At 37.1% G+C, this 22,574-nt stretch overlaps 1 protein-coding gene across 7 annotated transcripts in view; it reads left to right on the forward strand.

The window, feature by feature from the left end:
- The window catches only part of SOX6 (SRY-box transcription factor 6), a 476,183-nt gene that overhangs the window by 292,310 nt on the left and 161,299 nt on the right, over positions 1–22,574 (forward strand). For all 7 annotated transcript variants that reach the window (XM_087717470.1, XM_087717425.1, XM_087717434.1 and 4 more), the window contains one exon: positions 18,091–18,263. In XM_087717470.1, the coding sequence (XP_087573596.1) occupies positions 18,091–18,263 (173 nt within the window). The remainder of the gene's footprint in view (positions 1–18,090; positions 18,264–22,574) is intronic.

Here is a 22,574-nt window from a genome sequence, read left to right on the forward strand (position 1 = left end):
TCCTCCTCTCGCTGTTCATTTTGATGATGTGTGGACGGGCAGGGGGAGTGAGGTGGAACTGGTTATAAATGGCACTGTAGATTTGTGGAACCTCTTCTATAGAAGAGGTTACAACTGGCAGGAACCCACCCCTGCTATAGATAGTCCTTGACCTACCATTTCTACAGTGACCATTCAAGATTACAGTACTGAATACGGTACTGAAAAAAAGTAACTTATGGCCATTTATCATGGTTGTGACTCTTGCAACATCCCCATGGTCACATGATCAAAATTTGGGCACTTGGCAACTGCATTTATTTACAAAGGTTACAGCAACCCAAAGTCATCACCTTTTGTGATCACCTTTCGTGTGACAAGCAAAGTCAATGGGGAAGCCAGAATCACAAGAACTGTGTTACTAACTTAACTGAAGTGATTCACTTAACTTTGGCAAGAAAGGTCATAAAATGGGGCAACCCTCACTTAACAACTGTCTTGCTTAGGAACAGAAATTTGGGGCTTAATTGTGTTTGCAAGTCACAGACTATCTGAATTTGCAAACAAAATTTCTGAATCATTTTGCGATTCAGCTCCCAAATGAAAAAAAAAAACAAAACCACCAAAATCTGTAGGCCCATCAAAGTGCATATGATGCATACAAATACAATATGATATGTACATGAAACACTGGCACAAATCATAATTGTACATTCTGCCTTTGATCTTTTGAAGTAGAGATATTGATATGTAAGTCTGGGATTTTCTGCATGCTCCATAATGGAGCTAAAGCTCCTTCTTTATGTGGTACATGCAAATCCATGGTCATAAATTCTGTGGTTTCAGTAAAAGATACAGTCGTATCTCCTCTGTCTTATCTCCAAAATTTCTGGGTGGTCCTGTACGTAGTCTTAAATTTGCTTTTGATAGAAAGGCAAGAAGAGCTCAAGGTGTGTATTTCAGGTCTTGCCAAATTATAAATTATCTCTAGTCTTTTCCCTGCTCATATTGTGGTGGTGGGGGGTTACTTTTGAGTTGCTGGTTATATTTGTAAATAACCGAGTAAGCAATAAGGCACTGAGCTGAGATAGTGTGGTTGGAGACCAAGATCTATTTCATTGTGACTTTACATAAATGGCTTGAATTCTGATCAGTTAGGGAAAGAAAGGCATTAACAAAAAAACAAAACAAATTTCAAACATTGCTGCTTAGCAGCTGCTTAGAAACATCTGGTTAAACATATTTATGCCTGTGGTTGAAGATATAATTAGACAAGAACCTTGTAAGAACATGGGTGGAACTATGGTTTGGAAAATGCAGGCCAATTCTTTTATGTGCCAGCTTATCGTGATGTTGGAATCTTCAGTACATGGTTGAGAAGCTTGGTCTCTTCTCTTGCAACATGACCTTCAAAGTACAAAGAGCTTGTGGTTAGTTGGGGGGTGCATTTTTTCATGCAGCTAGAACCACTTCATGTTCTTATAGAATTCAACTTTGGAGAAGGCGGACAGCAGTTTAAGAGCATTTGACTATGTAACATGATGATTGCGGTTAGAGATGCTTCACGTGCGACTTTTTATTTTGCTTTGCCTGTCTTGGCTGAATATAAAACTCACAGAGATTGGTTACAGAAATGGTAATGCGAGTGCTCTCTTTTTGGGGTTGTTATTATCTATTTTTATTCTAGTTAAGCCGGAAAATTCTGGCTTCCTATAACAAGCTCTCTTAATATTAGAAGTGATCTTACATTAGATTCAAAGGGGTTCCCTTGCTTATTTAACAATTTCTGTCAGTGGAATAAATACTCTTGCCATTTTCCATCTTGGTTTATATCCTGAATCTCTTCTGTGGAGCTTCTGGGGTATATTTGCTCTGTGTTTGTGGTTGGTATGCATGAGGGGTCAGAGTGAAGAAAGTGTGAATATATAAGAAGTTTGTGTAATTTTCAGGTGTATCAAATTCATTCTTGGATCCTATCTTTTTGTTCCATGAGCAGGAAATGAATTGAATGGTAAAACATTTTGTTTGTGAAGCTAGTAGTTGATTTTAGGGAACCTTGCAATTACAAACACAATAAAGGAGCGTCAGAGAAACCTCTCTGTGAAGAGCATTTCTGCAGCTGGAGTGTCAATTCCAAAAATATCTATCTCCTGTAGTCTGTCACCTCCCCTCAGATAGTCAGAACATCTGAAACAGATCCTTTTTCCGTTTAAGACCTTAATGTTTGGTAAGACACTATGGAACCAAGTGATCTTTCAACTATGTTAGCCTTTAGCTCTGAAAAGCTTTGAAGATCAAAGACAGCACTTTGAATTATGTTTCAAAATTGCCTGGAAGCCAATGCAATGGGCACAACACAGGTAGAAAATGGTAATTCAGTCTAATCCAGCTAGCCTCACTGCGTAAAAGTTCCAGTTTGCTATTGTATGTCTCAAGCAGGTACAGCCGTATACCTCATATGTTCCTTTTTTAAACAGAATCCAGGATCATAAAAGGACATTATTTTAAGTTAATAATTAAGAGCACGTTCTTTTGATTTATGAATAAAAAGCAAATTGATGGGATATAAATTTGATGTCAAGAGATTGAAATGAAATTAAAAGATTGTAGAAATTGAAGCCAAGCTATCTTTATTTATGTATATTATATATAGATAGATAGATGTATTTATTTTCAGTCTAGGGTATTATATCTTTTACATGTTTGAGATATTCATAATAACTTAGTTTGCTAGTATTTCAGTGTATGTTAAGTATTGGCCTATTTGTTTTGTTACTGGCTCATTCAGTCTGTGCTAATAAAAAAGTTGTCATCAATTGAAAATAAAGTTTGAAATAAATATATAAATTAGTTTTATCTTGCAACATTTTAAAGTCTGTTAACAGGAAAAGATATAAAGAACAATAATTGCTTTCCCTCCTAAAAGACACAGCACACATGGATTTATTTGTGAATTTTTATTCATTTATCTATTAAACCACACATGCCACACATCTCACCAGTAAAACACTTCTGGATGATAGAATCACCTGTATATTTGATATTCTATATAAAATATTTACTTCTTGTCTAGAAGAATGCAACGAAATTAAATTGTTTCAGATAAATCTTATAAAGATTTAAAACTTATTTTAGAAAATTTTAGATGGCTTATGCAAATGCTTTCTCTTGGCATTAAATATTATTTCTTTATTATTTGTAATAGAAACAATGATTTTTTTCAGAGGCAAGCATGTGCTTGTATGATAGGAAAACTGTTCAAATAAATTAAATTAGCAAATTAAAATTGCACTTAAAACGCGTACAAATAGAAATATCAAATAGGACCCATATTTATAATTCATATGTTTCTAAGAGGATAATAACTGATGATGGGTAAAGCGTGAAGTGCCTTACTTAGCAAGGAGCTTTAAAACTGTGAAAAGCAAGCTTTTCTTTAAGGAAATATATAGCATGAGTGGTCCAGGAAAGAAAGATGTGAGAAGCTACATCCAAAGTGCACATGCATTTCTTCTTTGTATAGCAAATAATACAACTATGTAGAATTCCTTTTAAACCAGGCCCATGAAGATATCAAATTCACTCTTTGGTTAACCAGCCTCTATGGCAGACAGCTAGCAAAACAGAATAATGTAACTATTCTATAAAATATGTAGAACTTTTGGTTCTTATTTTTTTGAATCTTTGCACTAAGCCACTGCTGAGTTTTTTTAAAAAGCTGTTGAAAGTTCTAGTAAGAGTGAAGACTACATGGTGGTGAAATGCATCCCACAATAAAATAGTGATAGACTGCTAGTACAAATGTAGAGTTTATTATGTGCATTTCTTGTTCACCTAAAAGCAGTAATTATCAAGTTCTAGCATGAAAAAGGGTAAGAAAGAAACTAAAAAAGAATCAATATATTGCTGTGAATTATACCATATACCAAAGGGTATTTGTAGTCAAAGATCAATCGATCGATCGATCAATCAATCAATCAATCAATCAATCAAAATAGAGCTGGAAGGGTTCTTGGAGGTCTTCTAGTCTAATCCCCTGCTCAAGCAGAAGACCCTATACCATTTCAGACAAATGACTGTCCAGTCTCTTCTTAAAAATCTGCAGTGATTAAGCACCCACAACTTCTGACGACAAACTGTTCCACTGTTAATTGTTTTCACTGTTAGGAAGTTTCTCCTTAACTCCAAGTTGCTTCTCTCCTTGATTAGTTCCCATCCATTGTTTCTTGTCCTGCCCTCTGGTGCTTAAAATCCTAAATTAAAAACTGAGATTAATATGAAAACTACAAGATAAAGGTAAAGGTTCCCCTCGCACATATGTGCTATGGGACAGTGCTCATCTCTGTTTCAAAGTCAAAGGACCAATGTTATCCAAAGACGTCTTCTTGTCATGTGGCCGGCATGACTAAATGCTGAAGGCACACAGAACGCTGTTACCTTCCCACCAAATGTAGTTCCTATTTCTCTACTTGCATTTTTACATGCTTTCAAACTGCTAGGTTGGCAAAAGCTGGGACAAGTAACGGAGGCTCAATCTGTTATGTGTCACTAGGGATTTGAACTGCCGAACTGCAAAAATCTGGCTATGGTTACTTATTGAAAGACAATGCAATGGTATGTGGGAAAGAGATCTACCAAGGAAACAGCCAGATAAGAGTCAGCATAGTCTGCAACTGGATGTGGGTGAGGTAAGAGACTCAAAGAGAATCTCCCTAGTTTCTTAGGCTGTAAAGGAGAAAGGGAAGAAAGATTGTACTTTCAGACTGGCAAAAGTCTGTCAATATAACTTTACAATAAAGTATAATGAGCTCATCTGGCTCTGATATCTATCTGGTTTACCCCACAAGGCCAACATCAATCTTGCAAGTTTCATACTCGTTTCCAAAGAGAAGGATTTCAGGAATGGCTTCCAGTCCTCAAGGAATTCTATCTATCAAGCAGCTGGCAGTAATATTGTTGCAACACCAGCAGCAAGTGGATGCATAGGTGATCAATTTGCAGAAGCCATGAAACAATTAATGGTAATCTCTGGAGCAGAATTTGAACCAACCGACTCCAATGCAATTTGTGGCTCAGCCAATGCTCCTGTGTACCTATGTGAGCTTGCTGAAGAAATTTGGAAAGGACCGTGATCAATTCTGGACATTCATAGTTCAATGTGAAATGGTTATAATAAGCAGGTTGTTGGAATTTCCCACAGATCACACTGATATTTGCTGAAGAAAGCGGCAGCGACTTCATGTGAAAGCTGACTTATGTGACCCCATACAAAGAATCACAGCTAGCTGAGAGATCCAAAAGTGGAAGCAGGGATGGAAGAGAGTAATGTAATGTAATGTAATATAATGTAATGTAATGTAATGTAATAATACAATACAATACAATACAATACAATACAATACAATACAATACAATACAATACAATACAATACTCTCTCTCTCACACACACATATATATGTGGTATGTTGGATATGTTTGCCACTTTGAGTTATTTGTAAAAAATAATAAAGGAGGATACAAATGAAGAAATTGCGAAAGTGTCATAAATGTGGTTGATATTAGGATTGTTGTAATCAAACAGTAGGATAACTAGGATAAGTAGGAATAATGGATGGAAGCTGAACAAGGAAAGATTCAACCTAGAAGTAAGGAGGAATTTTCTGACAGTCAGAGTAATCAACCAATGGAACAGCTTGCCTTCAGAAGTTGTGGAAGCTTAGGGGACGAAGGAGGAGCCAACATTGCGATGTCACAACGTGTGGTCTTGATACTCCGAGACCGCCGTTGACACTTTTGCTGCTGGATAGTCCATTGAGACTTAAACCATCCCGTAGAGATGGTGATCAGGAAGACGAAGCCTTGCTGATCTCAGGGACATCGCAAAGTCCTTGATTGACCCAAGGGAAGCACTTCAAGCCAGTGGTAAACAGGCAGCCCCCAGGCTGATGAAGTTGAGATGAAGTTGAGAAGGAAGGAAGTGAAAAGAGAAAGTGAGTCCATCTGGTGAGGTATTTTTTCTATTTTGTGAAAGACTGCCCAAATAATTTTTTTTAAAGCCAAATTAGATCCTTAAGCAAAAGAATTGAGCGGCGAAATTAACCCTAATTGGATTGCTTTGGAAAGCTTTTTTTTTCCTTTGTAACTATTCTTTGTGGATTGAGGTGCTCGCAACGTTTCTTATTTCTCCTCTTAAAGTGAACAGATTGATTTTTTCTTCTGTTTTTTGTTGCTTTATTCCTTGACTTCTGGATTAAAACCTTCCTTCTTATTTTAACAATTCTTCCTATTACTTGTTATTAAAAGAAACATAAAGAACTTTGCTTCCTATAAGCCAGAGCTAAATATTATAAAGTGAAAAGTAGCAACACTGCCTCTCGCAGGTCAGGGGCTGGAGTTTTTGAAACAACATACTTCTTCTCTTTCCTTCTTTGATTTCACTAACTTTGTAGCTGAAGGGCTTGCAACTTTTTTATAGAAATTGATAAAGAGCCAAGGGCATGAATAGTTTTCACAGGTGCCTTTGAGAACTATTTTGGCAGGGGAAAGAAAGGGGGAAAAAACAGAACCCTTCTCATTTGAAGAGCATAAAAGAACTTGTGTTCAGGTCAACCTAAAAAATAAAAAAATAAATGAGGCCTGGAAAGCTAGAGTGGCAGTATTGGAAGGATATGGGAGAATTGAGAAGAAGTTGGAAAGACGAGTCTTCTGCACAGCAAAAGATGATGGGGTTGGAGCCCCAAAAATTAAAGGGGAGACTGAAAATATAGAAGATAAAGACAAGACAATAGATGAATTTATTAATGGAGTAAAAGTGGTTGAAAGTGGAAAGAAGGGAATATGGAAAAGGAATTCGATGAATTGGAGCTCTACCCCAGATTCCAAGATACAGAATTTAAAAAAAATGGTAATGATGATGGACTTAAGAAGAGAGATTTTTTCAGAAGCATGATTGACAACCAAAGACAAGCTAATTTTAGTAGCAGCTGGAGGGCAACAAGATTACCTGAGAGATCCTTCAAGCAACAAAGTGCGGAGAGAAGTCTTTAAAAACCTTATAAAGGAGGTAAAAAGAAGACTGACACCACAATTGGCAAGAGAGATAAGACTGTTTTGTTACTGGAAAGATACAGGTTGACAATGAAAGTGGATAATAAAAAATTAGTTGATTTTGGTGATCAATAAGTAGGAATTTAGTAACTCTTAGATTGTTATTAAATGTTTATTCATTAACAAATAATTAACTATAATAACAATAATGAAATGATAATGGATACAGCTTAGTGATATATACATGCACTGGAAAACTAGTAAAAGCAATTTGGATATAAATTGCAAATTGTGACTTGGGAAAAAGACCTATAAATTTTATTAACAAATTTTTATTTAGATCTTGTCACAAAGGTGTAAGGTTTTTTTTTTCTTTTTTGGGAGGAGTCTGATAAGAGGAGATGGGACAGAAATAGTAAATGATTTTTAGCCAATTATAATAACAAGGAAATGTCAATGGACATTGTTTAATAATATATACATGCTATGGTATTGGCAAAAGTAACTTGGATATAAATTTTAAACAGTGAGTTGGGGGGAAAAGGGGGGGGAGATTTAGAAACTTTATTAATTGACTTTTACTTAAAAGATGTCATAAAGGTATAATGTTATTGGAGGATTTTTTGAAATAGCTAATGAATGCCATTATGTGGTTGTGTCTTTAAGTATGAATGATTTGGGGTAAAAGCATGTTGAAATAATTGTAGTCAAATGAGAATTGTGGTACATTGATAGTAAGATATACAAAGATTTTGTATATCTTAAAGTGCCAGCGTGCCTCCCGGCCACAAACCAAGACATGTTTCGCTCTATGGCGGGCCAAGGCGGCATGCACTTTAAAGTGCTGGCATACCTTCTGGGCTGGCCATGAGTAAGAGTCAGGTGGGTAGCGGCCAGTACTGCCAGGATCACCCCCACCGCCCTGTGTTTTTGCAGCCCAGGAGCCCCGGCTGAGGCGGGCGTTGCGGGACCGAGTCTGGGAGACCTGCTGCTGGATTCCACCTTGGGGAGCATTCTGTGCCACCCACTCATCTCCTGCCTGCTCCCAGGGGCTAGTGGGAGCCCCCGTGCAATGCCCTCCTCAGCCGGGGCTCCTGGGCTGCAGAAACATGGGGTGGGGGGGTGATCCTGGCAGTACTGGCTGCTACCCGTCTGACTCTTTCTTGCAGATGTCACCGCGGCACGCGTGCCGAGCTGCACTAGCGGCGTGAGGGTCCTGCTGGTGTTGCTCGGCCGGCCGGCAGGCGCCTTGCTGGCTGCTCTCCAGGAGCTGGGACTCCTGCGTCATCTGGTGGGACCTCTTCACCAGGGAAGCCCCGCTTCAATTGTGACTGTTGTGTATTTTAATATTGTTTGTACTGTCTTATTTATCCCCTCCCTTGTTTTATTGTGAGCCGCCCGGAGTCCTTCAGGAGTGGGCGGCATACAAAACCAATAAACGAACGAACGAACAAAGCGCTGCATCGCTTCGTGCTGGACGCGGGGCCCGTTGCTCCCTGGCCCTCTTGCTGGACAGCTGCGCCCAAGGCAGCTTCCTGGGAACTCAACCAGGCGGGCCAGCTTCTGCTTTGCTGCAGGAGTTTCGGGGAGGGCTAGAGGGGGCTCCTCCCCTGAGCGCAAGCGCCCCCGAGGCTGCCCGCCACATGTAGCTCTTCCCGACGTCCCTCTTGGGCCCAACCGAGGAAGTCTTCCTTGCCTTGTCCCGGGCAGCAGGGCTTTAAAGCGGCAGCAGGGCCCCGGCGGCAGGGCTTTAAAGTCCTGGCGCTGGTGCCCTGCCACCACTTTAAAGCCCTGCTACCACCGGTGCTTCGGCGGGGTTTTTGCGCTTGCCTCACCGGCCATGAAGCTCACAGCACATCACTGGTCAGTGTTGATCCCTGGTGATTGTTCCTAAATAAGTTCCTGCAATTTTCTTGGCAAGATTTCAGAGGTTGTTTGCGATTGCCTCCTTTTAGGGCTGACAAACAGCAACTAGCCCAAGGCCAGCTAACTGGCTTTGTGCTTAAAGCAGGACTAGAATTCATATTTTATGTCTTTCAAGGTATCTATCTGTGTGTCTTGCAAAGAGTGATTGCAGTTTTCTTAACTGCTCAATATCATACAGTTGCAATAATGGACGGCCAACAATTATTTGCATGTTTCTTCCTCTGACGAAGCTTTAGAAGAGTCCAATTATCTGGTACAGCCAGATATCTTACTTGATAAGGCTCCATTTTAGTATTTGCAGATCCAACTCATGCTTCAAAGAATTGTTACCTAAAACAGACATAACTTAAACACAAGCCTTCTGTCTCCCACCTTCCCAGAATTTTAACCATCTCCAGATGTGGTGTGAGTAGAATTGCCCTAATCACAGTCAACATCTCAACAGTGCCTCTTGTGAAAGATATTTTCATGGACAGGTCCATGAAGTTTTGTGGATGGCATTTTTTGGGAAGTGTTTTTCCATTCTCTTCTTTCTAAGGTTCAAAGGAGTGACAGGTCTAAAAGCAACTAGATAGCTTTGTGCCTAAAGCAGGACTTGAACTCAGAATGTCCTGGTTTCTAGCCAAATGTCTTTAATTACTTGACCAAATTAGTTCTGGAAACTCCTCAAGGTTTCAAGAGAGAAAATTTGGCATTCTTTTTTTTACACCATTATAATCAACTACCCAGCGGATAACTTTTTTTTTTGCCGAATTGAACAAACACAGAATTTTTAGAAACATATAGATAACAGACAACTTACACACCTGGAAACTGTTGGGAATTACATTTTATGGAACAGCAGCTTCCATGTATTGTATAGTGAAATGTCAAAAGCTACCCAACCCACTGCATTCTGGACCATATGTAGCTTCCAAATGCTCTTCAAGAAGAGTCCTATTACAAGAATCCAAACAAGAGGTTACTAAGATGTGAGTCTATTGCATATGGTGTGTACATCCAGTTCTTTGCGATGAGTTATCAGGTATTTATGTTGCAAAATAAAAGCCTGTGGCTTGCTAATTTCTTTCTTTTTTTCCTGCCCATGCTAGCCACATCCTTGCCCGGTTTAGGGAAGGGGAAAAAAGTCCCGATATGTCACATGACCCTGCTGTGATGACGTGAGTGTGGCACCCCTTGTGTAGTCTCCTTTTTGTTCAGAAAAAAGGCCAACCTAAAATTGAAAAGAGTCAAAAGACAACAGAGATTACCCACATGTAAATAATGATCACGAAATAATGAACAAAATAAGAATTTGTAATTCCCTCCTCCAAATTTTCTTTACTGACTTGGAGTCTGGAAATGGTTTAAATTAGCAAATTTCCTTGATTTGGGTGGAGTCTGTGCATTTAATGAATGACTCACGCTAGACTAAAGCATGTTTGCAAATTATACTATGAACAACTGCAGTATTTAGATTATTTTTATTGACAAAGAACTACAGTCCCCCCCCCCCCCCCCCCGGGAGTGGGAGGCATACAAATGCTAATAAACTTCCAAACTACACAGTAGTGTATGGAAGCCTCAACAATTGCTAACCAATCATGGAATACTGTAAAAAGGTACTCCAGTTATCCAGCTGACAGGCTCTTTCGTAACTGATATACTGAAAAAGTCATTGAGAACTTAGTCATATTGGTTTAGCTGCTTTAAATGAAGACTGATAAGATAATAGAAGTCTTTTGTGGTTGAAGGCCGAAGTCTTTATCTTTATGATACATTTGGGGGTTCTTCAGAGTAGAAAGCTTTTAAAACTGCTGTTGAAGTTAAAACTTAAATTAGATGCCTGGGTATAGAAAGAGGCGGCTTTAAGGACAAGCAAACACAAAGTGACTTTTATCTCAGAAGTTCTTTTATTCAATTGTTACATTCTCTTTTCTAGACCCCTTTTAGTTTATTTTTGTTTTCTTTGTTGTCCTGTTTTTCTGGCATTTGAAAAGTGACCTAATAAAACAGGGTAAATGTTAAATGGCTGCCTATCGCCTGTGAAGTAGAAATATCACCATCTATCTGATGTTTGCTACATTCTCTTGTATAAGAGTTTAATAAAATTATTTCTTGCGGCATCTAAAATTAAACACTCTTTCTTTTATACTGAGCATTCTATTTAAGCTTTTGGACACAAAAACATATATACAAATATATTTTATTAAATAATAATTTACGAATGTAGTGCTCCAACTTTGGTTATTTTTAACATTCCAATTTAATGACATGTACTTATCCAATATATCCTAATCTCCCCCCCCCCCAATTCAGATAACAGTTTTTTTGTTTATTTTTAGGTATGGAAAAAAATGAAGTGCTAGATAGATTTTATGTTTCATTTTAAAATAACAGGGTAAATATTCTATTTAAAACAATGTTAATTGGTTGGAATTTGTTATCTAAGGAAAGATGAAATGCTATTTGTAATAATATGATACCTTTTTGATTCTCTAAACCTATATCAGTGAAATAACTATACTAATCTTACATATCTCATGCTTTCACTCATCCCCTTATTTATTATTTTCAGTGAATTTTAGGTGTCAACCCCTTTTCACTATGACTTGCTTTGTTGTACAGAAACTCCTTAGGGTAAGAATCTCCCAGTTTAAGAACAACCCCTAGCTAAAACTGGAGCTTATTTTAGCAAAATTCAATTTAAACACACAATAATTCAAGTTAAAGACACAATAGTTCATTACACAATCCTACATTTGCAATATTAGCCAAGGTGGCGCAGTGGTTAAATGGCGCAGTGGTTAAATGCAGCACTGCAGGCTACTGCTAGATCAGCAGGTCAGCGGTTCAAATCTCACCGGCTCAGGGTTGACTCAGCCTTCCATCCTTCCGAGGTGGGTAAAATGAGGACCCAGATTGTTGGGGGCAATATGCTGACTCTCTGTAAACCGCTTAGAGAGGCCTGAAAGGCCTATGAAGCGGTATATAAGTCTACTGCTATTGCTATTGCTATTGCTATATTATATAGTAATATTGTTCTGGCTTATATACAAATTTGACTTAAAGGGAGACACTAAAAACAGAACCTGTTTTTAAACTGGGGACTACTGTGTCCGAATAGCATAATATGCAACATTATTGAAATCAGCTTTTATTAATCTTTCAAATACCTTTTTAAAAAAACACTTTGCATTCAGATATCTGTATCTTAGTTTGACTCTGAATGATTATTTGGCTTTTGCATAAAACAAATTTATTAAACAAATTTATAACACAGTTCTGAATCTACCTGTTCTTACTTCTGCATAAGCCCTTGTGTACTCACAATTGCTGTGAAGGAATAGTTCTAGAAGGTTAATGTGAATAAAGGGGAAGTTCCATTAAGTATACAGATTTATTCATGTGGTTTGATTCTGTTTCTTGTAATGGATCGCCTAGCTAAAGTGCTAAAATGCTATTCACTTTTTAAAAAGAAATTGTCTCATTAGCAGTGGAAACTGTAGGAGCAAAGAGGGAAATGTTCGGCTTATATACCTTCTTGCTTAAATAAATATTTTACTTTCAGTTTGTTGATTTATATACGGCTTCCAAAGCAATGGAAATATACAGCAATAATAAACCAAAGAGCTAGTAGTGTAAGGATCTTATTTTTTTAAAAGAATCATCAAATGATGACAGCAGTTAATGTACTACTGTTGGTCTGTTAGAGGGAAGTGTCATCTTTAGAATTAAAATAAAAGGTTTCTGCACATGATATTGATTTTCCCGGTGAGACATAAAAGTTTTGAATATACTGGTTAAAGAGTCAATGAATCAAATTCAGTAAATTTGAAGTTGCTGGAATAAAAGGTCTCTTGAAAAAAAATATATGTCAAATTTAAAGGTCCTTCCTAACTGAAGACCATTTTGCAACAGAGCCAAAGGTTAATAAAATCAGTAGTGAATGTGGCAATTTTACAGATAAGCTATTCACAACAAATGTAGTTACTTGAATAAAAAGCTAATTCAGTCCTAAAATGCCACATGCAAGGAGCTGTGAATAGCTGCTTTTAGGTGCTTTCGGGAGGAGAATAAAATACAGAATTACAGCACTCTTCTTTCCCAGTGTCCCTGGCTGCCTGTAAATTGCTCTGAATGGGACTGTGGGCTGACAGGCTCTATTAAGACAAACTGTCTTTCTCATCGGAGAGATAAAATAAATCAGGTGTTTAGTCAAATTAAAATACTTCAGCTGGAGCAGGCCCTGGGGAGCACTGATCCACCTGACAAATCTGAGAGAAACTCAAGACAGATGTGATCTGGGGATAAGGAGGAACCCATTGGAAATCTGGAGGTGGGGGAGGGTGACATGGTTCTCCCCATATCTTTAGAGTTAGCAGGCAGATCCAGTTTAAACTCAGAAAAATGTGCATGTGTCATGGGTAATATATTATGGAAGCCGGTATTTTTATTTGATGAGAGCCATGGTAAGGATCGTCTTCATCTTTGGCCTGCAAATTCTTCATTATTTTAAAAATAGATAATAGAGATATTCTTTTCAACTTGGCAGAAAAGCTTATTTATTGATAATTTATTAAGAGTATCATAGCACGTGAGTAGCAAAGAGATGATGGTGTGTGGGTGTGTGATTAAACAAGAAACCAATCATAGCAGCTAATTTCTTTGTTTTTTTTATTTGCATTTGTCACTGCAAATAGATTAGTGGGAATGGTGGCTAGGGAGTTAGTTAATTATTGCCATTCCCCCCTCCCTTCCCTGTTTTCTCACTTGAATAGGAAAATATATGGAAGCCTGAGAAACCTGTATCAGTTTTCCTAAAGCCTCTTGGCTTCATATATAAAAAAGGAAAGCAGGGTTAGATTACAGCTGGCTTTTCAGTAGCAACTCTGTACAAGTGCCCTTGATGTATAGAGTGCAAGGCAATTGTGCAGCAGACAAAGTCAACTTTAAACCATGAATGTTATAAATGGTTTTCTACTGGGATACTTATGGCATTTCTGAAATGGCCACAATAACTCTTGAGATTGAGGCTTTAAGACAAAATAAGAAAGAAGACTCTTAAAATTTCTTCTAGCTTAGATGGAAGCCTGATTTGCAGCTTTGGTGCCTGATGTCAGCTCTCCTGCTATAGATGGAAGTACAATTTGTTCAAATGGAACAGGGTTTACACTATGCTGCAGCTAAAATTGACTATTTCCAATCAACATTAAGGGACATGGTGGCTCAGTGGCTAAGATGCTGAATTTGTCAATAGAAAAGTCAGCAGTTTGGTGGTTCGAATCCCTAGCGCCCTATAATGGAGTGAGCTCCTGTTACTTGTCCCAGCTTCTGCCAACATAGCAGTTTGAAGGCATGTAAAAATGCAAGTAGAAAAATAGGGACCACCTTTGGTGGGAAGGTAACAGTATTCCGCACCTTCGGCATTTAGTTATGCCGGCCACATGACCATAGAGGCATCTTCTTTGGCTTTGAAATGGAGATGAGCACCGCCCCTAGAGTTGGGAATGACTAGCACATATGTGCGAGGGGAACCTTTACCTTTACCTAATCAACATTATCTTAGTGCACAGGCTGAAATGTTGGTCAGGTGGGATGCACAATATTCTATCCTGGCCTTATATTTTGCTGCATAACTAGTGCAAATTGAAATTATATTTAAATGATTCCTTGTGCTTCCATGTGAGTTTAATTATACCTATCCCCCATCTCTTAATCCATGGTGCTGCCACCAATTGGCATTCCATGAAAGTCAAAATGGTTTCATCTAAGATGGGTTTAAAGCAATTCATATTAAACCTATTATAAAATGATTAGGTATGTGAAAGACTTAACCTGGGATTTGGACATGCAAAGCCTAACTTCTACTTGGGGCATAGTATATTTTTAGCTAATATAAATGTGATTTGAAGATATGTGTGTCTTCTTGTTTATCATGTTTTCATTTTTCATTTTTTAATAGGATGCATAGATAAAACCATTCTATATGCTTAATACTTTTATGGAATAGGATGATTAATGGTTTGCTCTAACCATTAATGAGCTCTGGCTGAGCTGTGTTAATACCTTGCACCCATTTTAAGGACCTTAGTAAGCTATAATACATTGCATCCTCGGAATGAATGGAATTCTGCTATTTCAGACATTCGGTAGACACTCAGGATGCATCCAATACGTAGTGAGTGACTCAGTTTTAGTACCCTATTAATAGAAGGAACATATTTATTAGAAAAGGAAGAATAATGAAATACTGGAACAGACTAAAATGTTAGCTGTTAATGTTATCCTGGTACTTACTATTCAATCTTTATAATGTATTTTTTGGAAAAAGTTGTGGAATGTATATTTTATTCCTGATATCTAAAATTGGATTTGAAACTGTTCATGAATATTTTTTTTGTATCAATGTTTAAAACGTTGATTGCATACCTTTTTTTCTAAGTATACAATGTGGAAAGATGAAATGAGATATGTTTGAAAGTAGAATTCTGCTTTTCTGGTCTAAAGGAGGAGACTTTCCACAGGAGATATGTTAGCTGGCTTTGATTTTTTCCAGTTGCAATTGCTAATCCTTTCCTTTTAATACTTCATTAGTTGTTCAATTTAGTTTCTGAACTCCACTTAAATTTCAATCCTGAAAGCGTAACATTGCTATTGGTACTTATACTTATGTACACTATAACTTTTGTGTCTTCTTTTTTTGTACAGAATATGCTAAACAATCTTACGGCTTTTCATGTGTGGCATGCACTTATTTTGTTCTAGATTAGAAGATAAAAAGAAAAAAAGTCTTTGAAACTAAGTTGTTAAACTGCTGATGTTTTAGAAATATGTTACTTGGTACACAAACATAGTTTAAAAAATTCTGATTTCAAGGTTAACTTTGACAGTATGAGAACATAGCTCAAAACCCACTAAAAAGTAGCAATGTCCTTGATTGAAACTTCACTCCTTATTGGAATAGCCAGGCAGTTTTATTGGTACCATAGTGGAAATACATTGCTGTTCTCCTCAAGTTGGGGGTGGTGGTTGTTTTTTGGTATCTCAGTCTACCCAAAAGTTCTGAAATGATTATCCCCCCTCCAAATACTAACTAGGATTGTCCTAGTTAATTTTTGCTGCTTCTTGTTGGGGCTGAAACTTGATAACTAAATTAAAAGCTGACAGATGCTGGGCTATCATAACAACATACCGATAGAGTCTAAAACTACCACTGGAAAATTACTACTGTATAGATGTCTATGTAAGCTTTTGAAAGCATTATTAGCTTCAGATACATCCTTTCTCATTCTTAGCGCTTCAGAGAGTCTTGTAGGTATTTTCAATATATCCATGAAAATTTACATCAAAATTGTTTTCTGAAAACTACGACAAAAGAGTACATAATCTGATAATTCTGATATTAAATCACAATTTAATAAATGAACTATTGATAATTCTAGATAGAACAATCAGGTTAATGCAAATGATTTCCAGCTAATCCTTTCTACATCTGGCATAGGTGTTCATGACCCACATCAATAAAGCTATGTTGAGATTCTGGGCTGAATTGTTATGGCCCAGGTTTTGTTTTTGTTCTGACATCAAACAAAAACTAGACCATGGCCATTCAGCCTGAAAGCTCAGCAGTGCTTCAATTGCCTACTAATTTTAATTCATTATAATTGTGCTAAAGTGAATCACTGCAGTTGTTAATAGAATCACGCCATTAAGCCAATTGGGCTAACTGCATTGACTTTGCTAGTCAGAAATCATCTGGGAAGGTGTCCCTAAGGTTCTTTTTTCAAGATGCAACTGGACATTCTGGTTTTTCTTTCAAGATGTTTTGCTTCTTCAGCTTTAGTTCTAAAGAAGCTTCTTGGACGAGAAGCAAAATGTCTTCACAGAAAAACCAGAGAAAGCCCAGTTGCTTCTTGAAAAAGCACCTTTGGGGACAGCCATGACGTGGATGACTGAGAATCTTCATAGACACCTGGGAAGGTGGCAGAGGATCACATGACCTGGGATGCTTTTGTAAATACAAGCCAGTTGCCAAATGCCCCCAAAATAAATCACTTAACCGTGGTTATGTTGTGATGCTTGTAAGTGTGAGGACTGGTTGTAAATCACTTTTTCCAGTGTTATTGTAACTTTATGATTTTTAAAAAATCGTTGTAAATTGAGGACTATCTGTATAAACTAGGTTCAGTTTAGATAGTTGGCTTCAATCCTACTGAAGGTTTATGTTAGAGATATTGAATATATTCTTTGCATGACCTATGTAACAATGTATTCATTTCCTGTGAATGCTGGAAATCTTTAAAAATAGTAGTCCAGAATTTATTTATTTTTTAGTAAACAGGGTTGTTTTGCATTTTGTTTATTTAAAAGTATTTAATTGGGGAGGATGACATTGTATTACTGTTTTTTGTGAACAGAAGTAATTCATTAAAGAGCCATTACACTTAAGTGGAAGAGAAAAAGGAACCTACCAGTGCAAATTACCTAATTAATTTTACCTCTTTGTCAGAAGGGAGAAATTATCTGCTTTCTCTTACCAGATGATGGTGGAAGATTCCTACCTCTGAAAAACTATATATATATTCTGCTACTGCGTTTTTCAGAAATAAATAAATTTCTGAAAAATAAATAAAAACACACACACACACACACACACACACACACACACACACACACACACACACACACACACACACACACACACACATATATATATATATATATATATATATATATATATATATATATATATATCTGTGTGTGTGTGTGTGTGTGTGTGTGTGTGATAAATAAATAAAGGGAGACTAGTATAGATCTATTTCAAGCTATTTAGCTCTCATCAGCTAGCCATACCCTTACTGGGATTCGAACCTGTGCTGTATTGCATCTTAGGCAGCTGTGTTAACCATTAAGCCACAGAGTTCGACTCCTTATCAGCTTTAAATATTATATATATATATATATATATATATATATATATATATATATATATATATATATATATATATATATATATATATATATATATATATATATATATATATATATATATATATATATATATAAATATTTAAAATATTTAGAATAGAAATAGTTTTGTCCTTGGATTGTTTATTTGTCTGTTATTTATGCCTCGTATTTTGTTTCTCCTTTAGGTACCCCTGAAAGCTTAGCAGAAAAAGAACGACAGCTCTCTGCCATGATTACCCAGCTCATCAGTTTACGGGAGCAGCTTCTAGCTGCCCATGACGAGCAGAAAAAGCTGGCAGCATCACAAATTGAAAAACAGCGGCAGCAAATGGATCTCGCTCGCCAACAGCAAGAACAGGTAAATGACAAGATACCAACATCTAAAAACATTGGGGGGAAAAAACTTACTAGAACTCATCTTGCACTCAGTCCTAATTCGAGAGAGAGAGAGAGAGAGAGAGAGAGAGAGAGAGAGAGAGAGAGAGGTGGGCTTATAGATTTAGAATCTAACTATAGATTTGGTAATCTATAGTTAGATTCACAGTCTAAGACTGGTGGAAACGTAAATATTCAAGTTCTATTCAAGGACCTAAGAATTATTAAAGTAGCATCTAAGGCAGTGTTTCTCAACCTTGGCAACTTGAAGATGTCTGGACTTCAACTCCCAGAATTCCCCAGCCAGCGAATGCAAGTTGCCAAGGTTGAGAAACACTGATCTAACGATATAGTTAGCTCCAAGCAAAGTGGGGTTTTTTGGGGGGTAAAATTAGGGTATTCAGATCCAATAAATTCAATATTCATTTTGTAAAATTAGGGTATCCAAATTCAATAAATTCAATATTATCAAGTGTCAAGGAAGTCCTTTACAATATTGTTTCAAGGGCTCAAATCATGATTGTTATAATCATGGGTTTCTTTTTCCATAAACGTTCAGCTTTGATCTGCTAATCCCAATAATACTTTGTAATTTTTCCAATTGTTTTTCCTCAGTCCTGGGATCACTAGGAATAGCAAAATCACAAATGAAGAATATGTGTGTCAGGATAATGTTGCAGGACCCAATCTGGGTCAGTCACCTGGGATCAGACATTTAGTTTTCTGAGCTTTTGGACTTCTGTGGGAGCCCATCCTCAGGGAAGTTCTCCCTACCAGAGTGCATCAGTAGAGAGAAGTTCTCTGAGGAAGGGCTCCAGCAGGAGTCCAAAAGCTTGTAAGATTAAACCCCTGGTCCTTCTGACTAACCCAGATTGGATCCTGCACACTCTCTTCTTTTCAATAACTGTTATATCAGCCAAGTTATTAACAAAAGGTGCCTGTTTGTTTGGATCTTAAAGTCCCATAAGATCCTAACCCACCCATTTCTTTATCAACTTGATGGTTCCAATCAGTGGTGGGTTCTGGATCCTGTTGCAACTGGTACAGTGCAAGGTGGCGCAGTGGTTAAATGCAGCACTGCAGGCTACTGCTAGATCAGCAGGTCAGCGGTTCAAATCTCACCGGCTCAGGGTTGACTCAGCCTTCCATCCTTCTGAGGTGGGTAAAATGAGGACCCAGATTGTTGGGGGCAATATGCTGACTCTCTGTAAACCGCTTAGAGAGGCCTGAAAGGCCTATGAAACGGTATATAAGTCTACTGCTATTGCAATGGGGCCTGGCATCCTCCACATGAATGTGTGCAGTGAGTGCATGCATCCTTACCTCCTGTGATACTCCGCGATGCCTCTGCTATTCTCCAGCTGCTCGGTGGAGCATCACGCAGGCGCTGTATGCTCGATGCATGGGCGCAGAAGCCCCGAAGAGCTCAAATACAGGGAAGGAAGGTGGGCTGTCCGGAGCACCGTACCAGAACAGTACACAGTGCTCCCAGCAGGCACTGGTGCACCTGTACCAGGGTGTACCGGGCGTAACCCACCACTGGTTCCAGTGGTTTTTACTACATTCAGATCCAAACCTCTGGCAATTTTGAAAGAATAATTCTGGCAAATCAATCATGATGCAGCTTGTAGCCCATTTGTGAAATTTTGCTGCAGTCACTGATAAAATGGTCAGTTGTTTTATCCTTTTCACTACAAAGGCAACATTTGAAGTTGCTTGTTACATGTTGAATTATCCTTCATGCAATTAGTTGGCAAAGTGTGTTGCTAAAACAGAACCTTCAGGGTTTTTTTTTCTTAACACTCCTGTTCTTAACTAACTACATATAGGTTTTGTATTATTGCTATTTAGATTCTTGTTAGCCACTCCATTTCTACTTTCTAAATCTTAGAAAATTACCAGACTCTCCCACAGATGAGAATGATGTGGGTTATGCTGCTTTAACACACATACACAAACACGTACAAGTTTCAAAATACAAATTATAATCAGCCATGAAAGAATGTCTTGTTGAACCTAATAGGAATGATGGTTAATAGTTTATTAGAATTACATTTTTCCCTTTCTTAAGAGTTGAGTAAATGGTCCCACAGACTTTCATTAATTTGTGTCTGATAGAAGTAGATTACTCCTCTAGATTCCAATATTTCTAAAAATAAATAGTTACCATGCTCTAAGACTGTGTTTTCTACTTGTTCATAAGATAATTATTAAATAATTTAATTATATTTGACAATTATATTAAATAATTGTTAAAATAATTGGTAAATTATTTAATCATTTGAAGTTCAAAGAAAATTGAAACATACGAGAGGCATCTACATAACCATTAGAAATTTTGTGTAAAAAAAATGAAGAACAAGACACACCATGAGTTCCTTGGGCATTCATTCTAAATTAATGTGCACTTTTTAGGAACCTGACTTTAAACCAGAATTATAGTTTCAGTTAAATATGTTTTATAGAGTATATACCACAAAGTATGCTCTGTTGATTTTAATGAGTTGTGACGTCTGGTATTTTATGTGCTTGAATATTTGCCCACATGTGAGGAATACGGGCTCGTCCCTAATGGAAAATAACATAAAGGAATACTGTAAAAAATCAGAAGTTAGAATGTCATTTAGCCATCCAGAGATGACACAGTAATTAACTATTGACACTTGTGAATAAGCTAGCACAAATTAATCTTGACACATTTGCAGACGAGTGATATCTTACAGTGAACACTTTGTAATTATATTTCAAAATGAAAATTAAATGACACTTAAAACTAGGTTGTCATGCTCAATGAAGCGAGCATGTAGCTCAACCAATTCGCAAATAAAATTCAGGAGTTGAGCCACATGGTGCTCCTCTGCCATCTTTAGTGGTGTCAAGCCCTGTACATTGAGATTGCACTGTCGTAATTGCTGTGTAGCGGGGTGGATTTCTTCATTTCTCTCATTCTCCTTAATCACAAACACCATCAATATTAGATGCTGTGTGACTACTTCACTGGCTTCCATAAGGATATGAATATTCATTTGCTCATATATTGTACTGATAACTGCTGTGAATGGTGTATGGATATCTAAACTCTAATAAAATCAGCTCCCAAGATTTATAAAGTTTTGGTCATAGCCTGGATACAAACTTTTAATATGATGCCTATCTTTTTCATTCACCTGTCCCATTATGTCCTTAAAGAATACTTACAATAACAAGATGCCACAATGAGAGTAAATATCTTAAAATATTAAAAATATGGTAAAAGGCAATATGCAAAAATATGGCATCAAGCCCTGAAAGTCTTTAAAGTCCCAAAGAATCTGATGATGTACAGCTCTGGGAGAGGGAGTCTTATAACCCCAAGACAATTGGAGAAACTTTGAACTTATTTTAAAAGTTTGGAAAAAATAATTCTATAGCTTCAGATTCAGGAGTGTGACTCCATTTCTGTGTATTTTATCAATATCAAATAAAGCCCTATAATTAGAAAAGAGGCTTGTTAATGACAAAAATAATAGGTTAGCCTATTCTTCCATATGTGGGAAATTCTTTTTAACTAGCCTTAGGGACAAAAAGGCAATCCTCTTTTGGTCTACAGAGGCTACAGAATTCAGTGCAATCTGAATATATAAATCTTATCTAACATCCTTCTTTCTCAGTTTCCTGTGCTGTGTCTTTGGTAGAATCCGAGATATATATACTGGAAAAGAACATCAGTTGTATTGTATTGGGCATTATACTTGCCCATTATACAGTACATCCTATATCTTAAATGACTTATCTCACATGAGTTGTTATGGAAACTTTTTTTGAAGAAGTGATGCTTTGTCTGCCATCTTGAGGTTCTGGAGGAAAAGCAGGATTAAAATAAGTCTACTAATAAATAAAATAAAGTAGATGAGGATACATTGCATTGTGTATCGTCTACTATTCTACTTGCTGATTATTTTCCCCTTGTGACATTCGGATTTCTTGCTATCCCCAACCTGAAAGTAATTTAAATTCAATAAATTGAAATAGTAATGCAACTGAAACATAGTACCATAGCTTTAAAACAGTTTCTTTATTTCAGTGTATATAACTCTGAACAGCCAACAGATATGGTCACATATCTAAAACTCCGTGAGAAACCATGATACAATGCCAAATATATAATTCAAAGCAAATGCAGTAGCTGAGAGTAAAAAGCAACGTAATACTATAAAACATTATTGTAAAACATAAAAAAGTGATAACACAATAAAGTCAAACAATAGCAATCGTAATTATGGATATTGTGTTTGTATTATAGGGGCAATATGCT

The sequence above is a fragment of the Thamnophis sirtalis genome, unplaced genomic scaffold (assembly GCF_051295495.1).
Source record: "Thamnophis sirtalis isolate CommonGarterSnake01/CBP01778 unplaced genomic scaffold, rThaSir2_p1.2 scaffold_1, whole genome shotgun sequence".
NCBI lineage: Eukaryota > Metazoa > Chordata > Lepidosauria > Squamata > Natricidae > Thamnophis > Thamnophis sirtalis.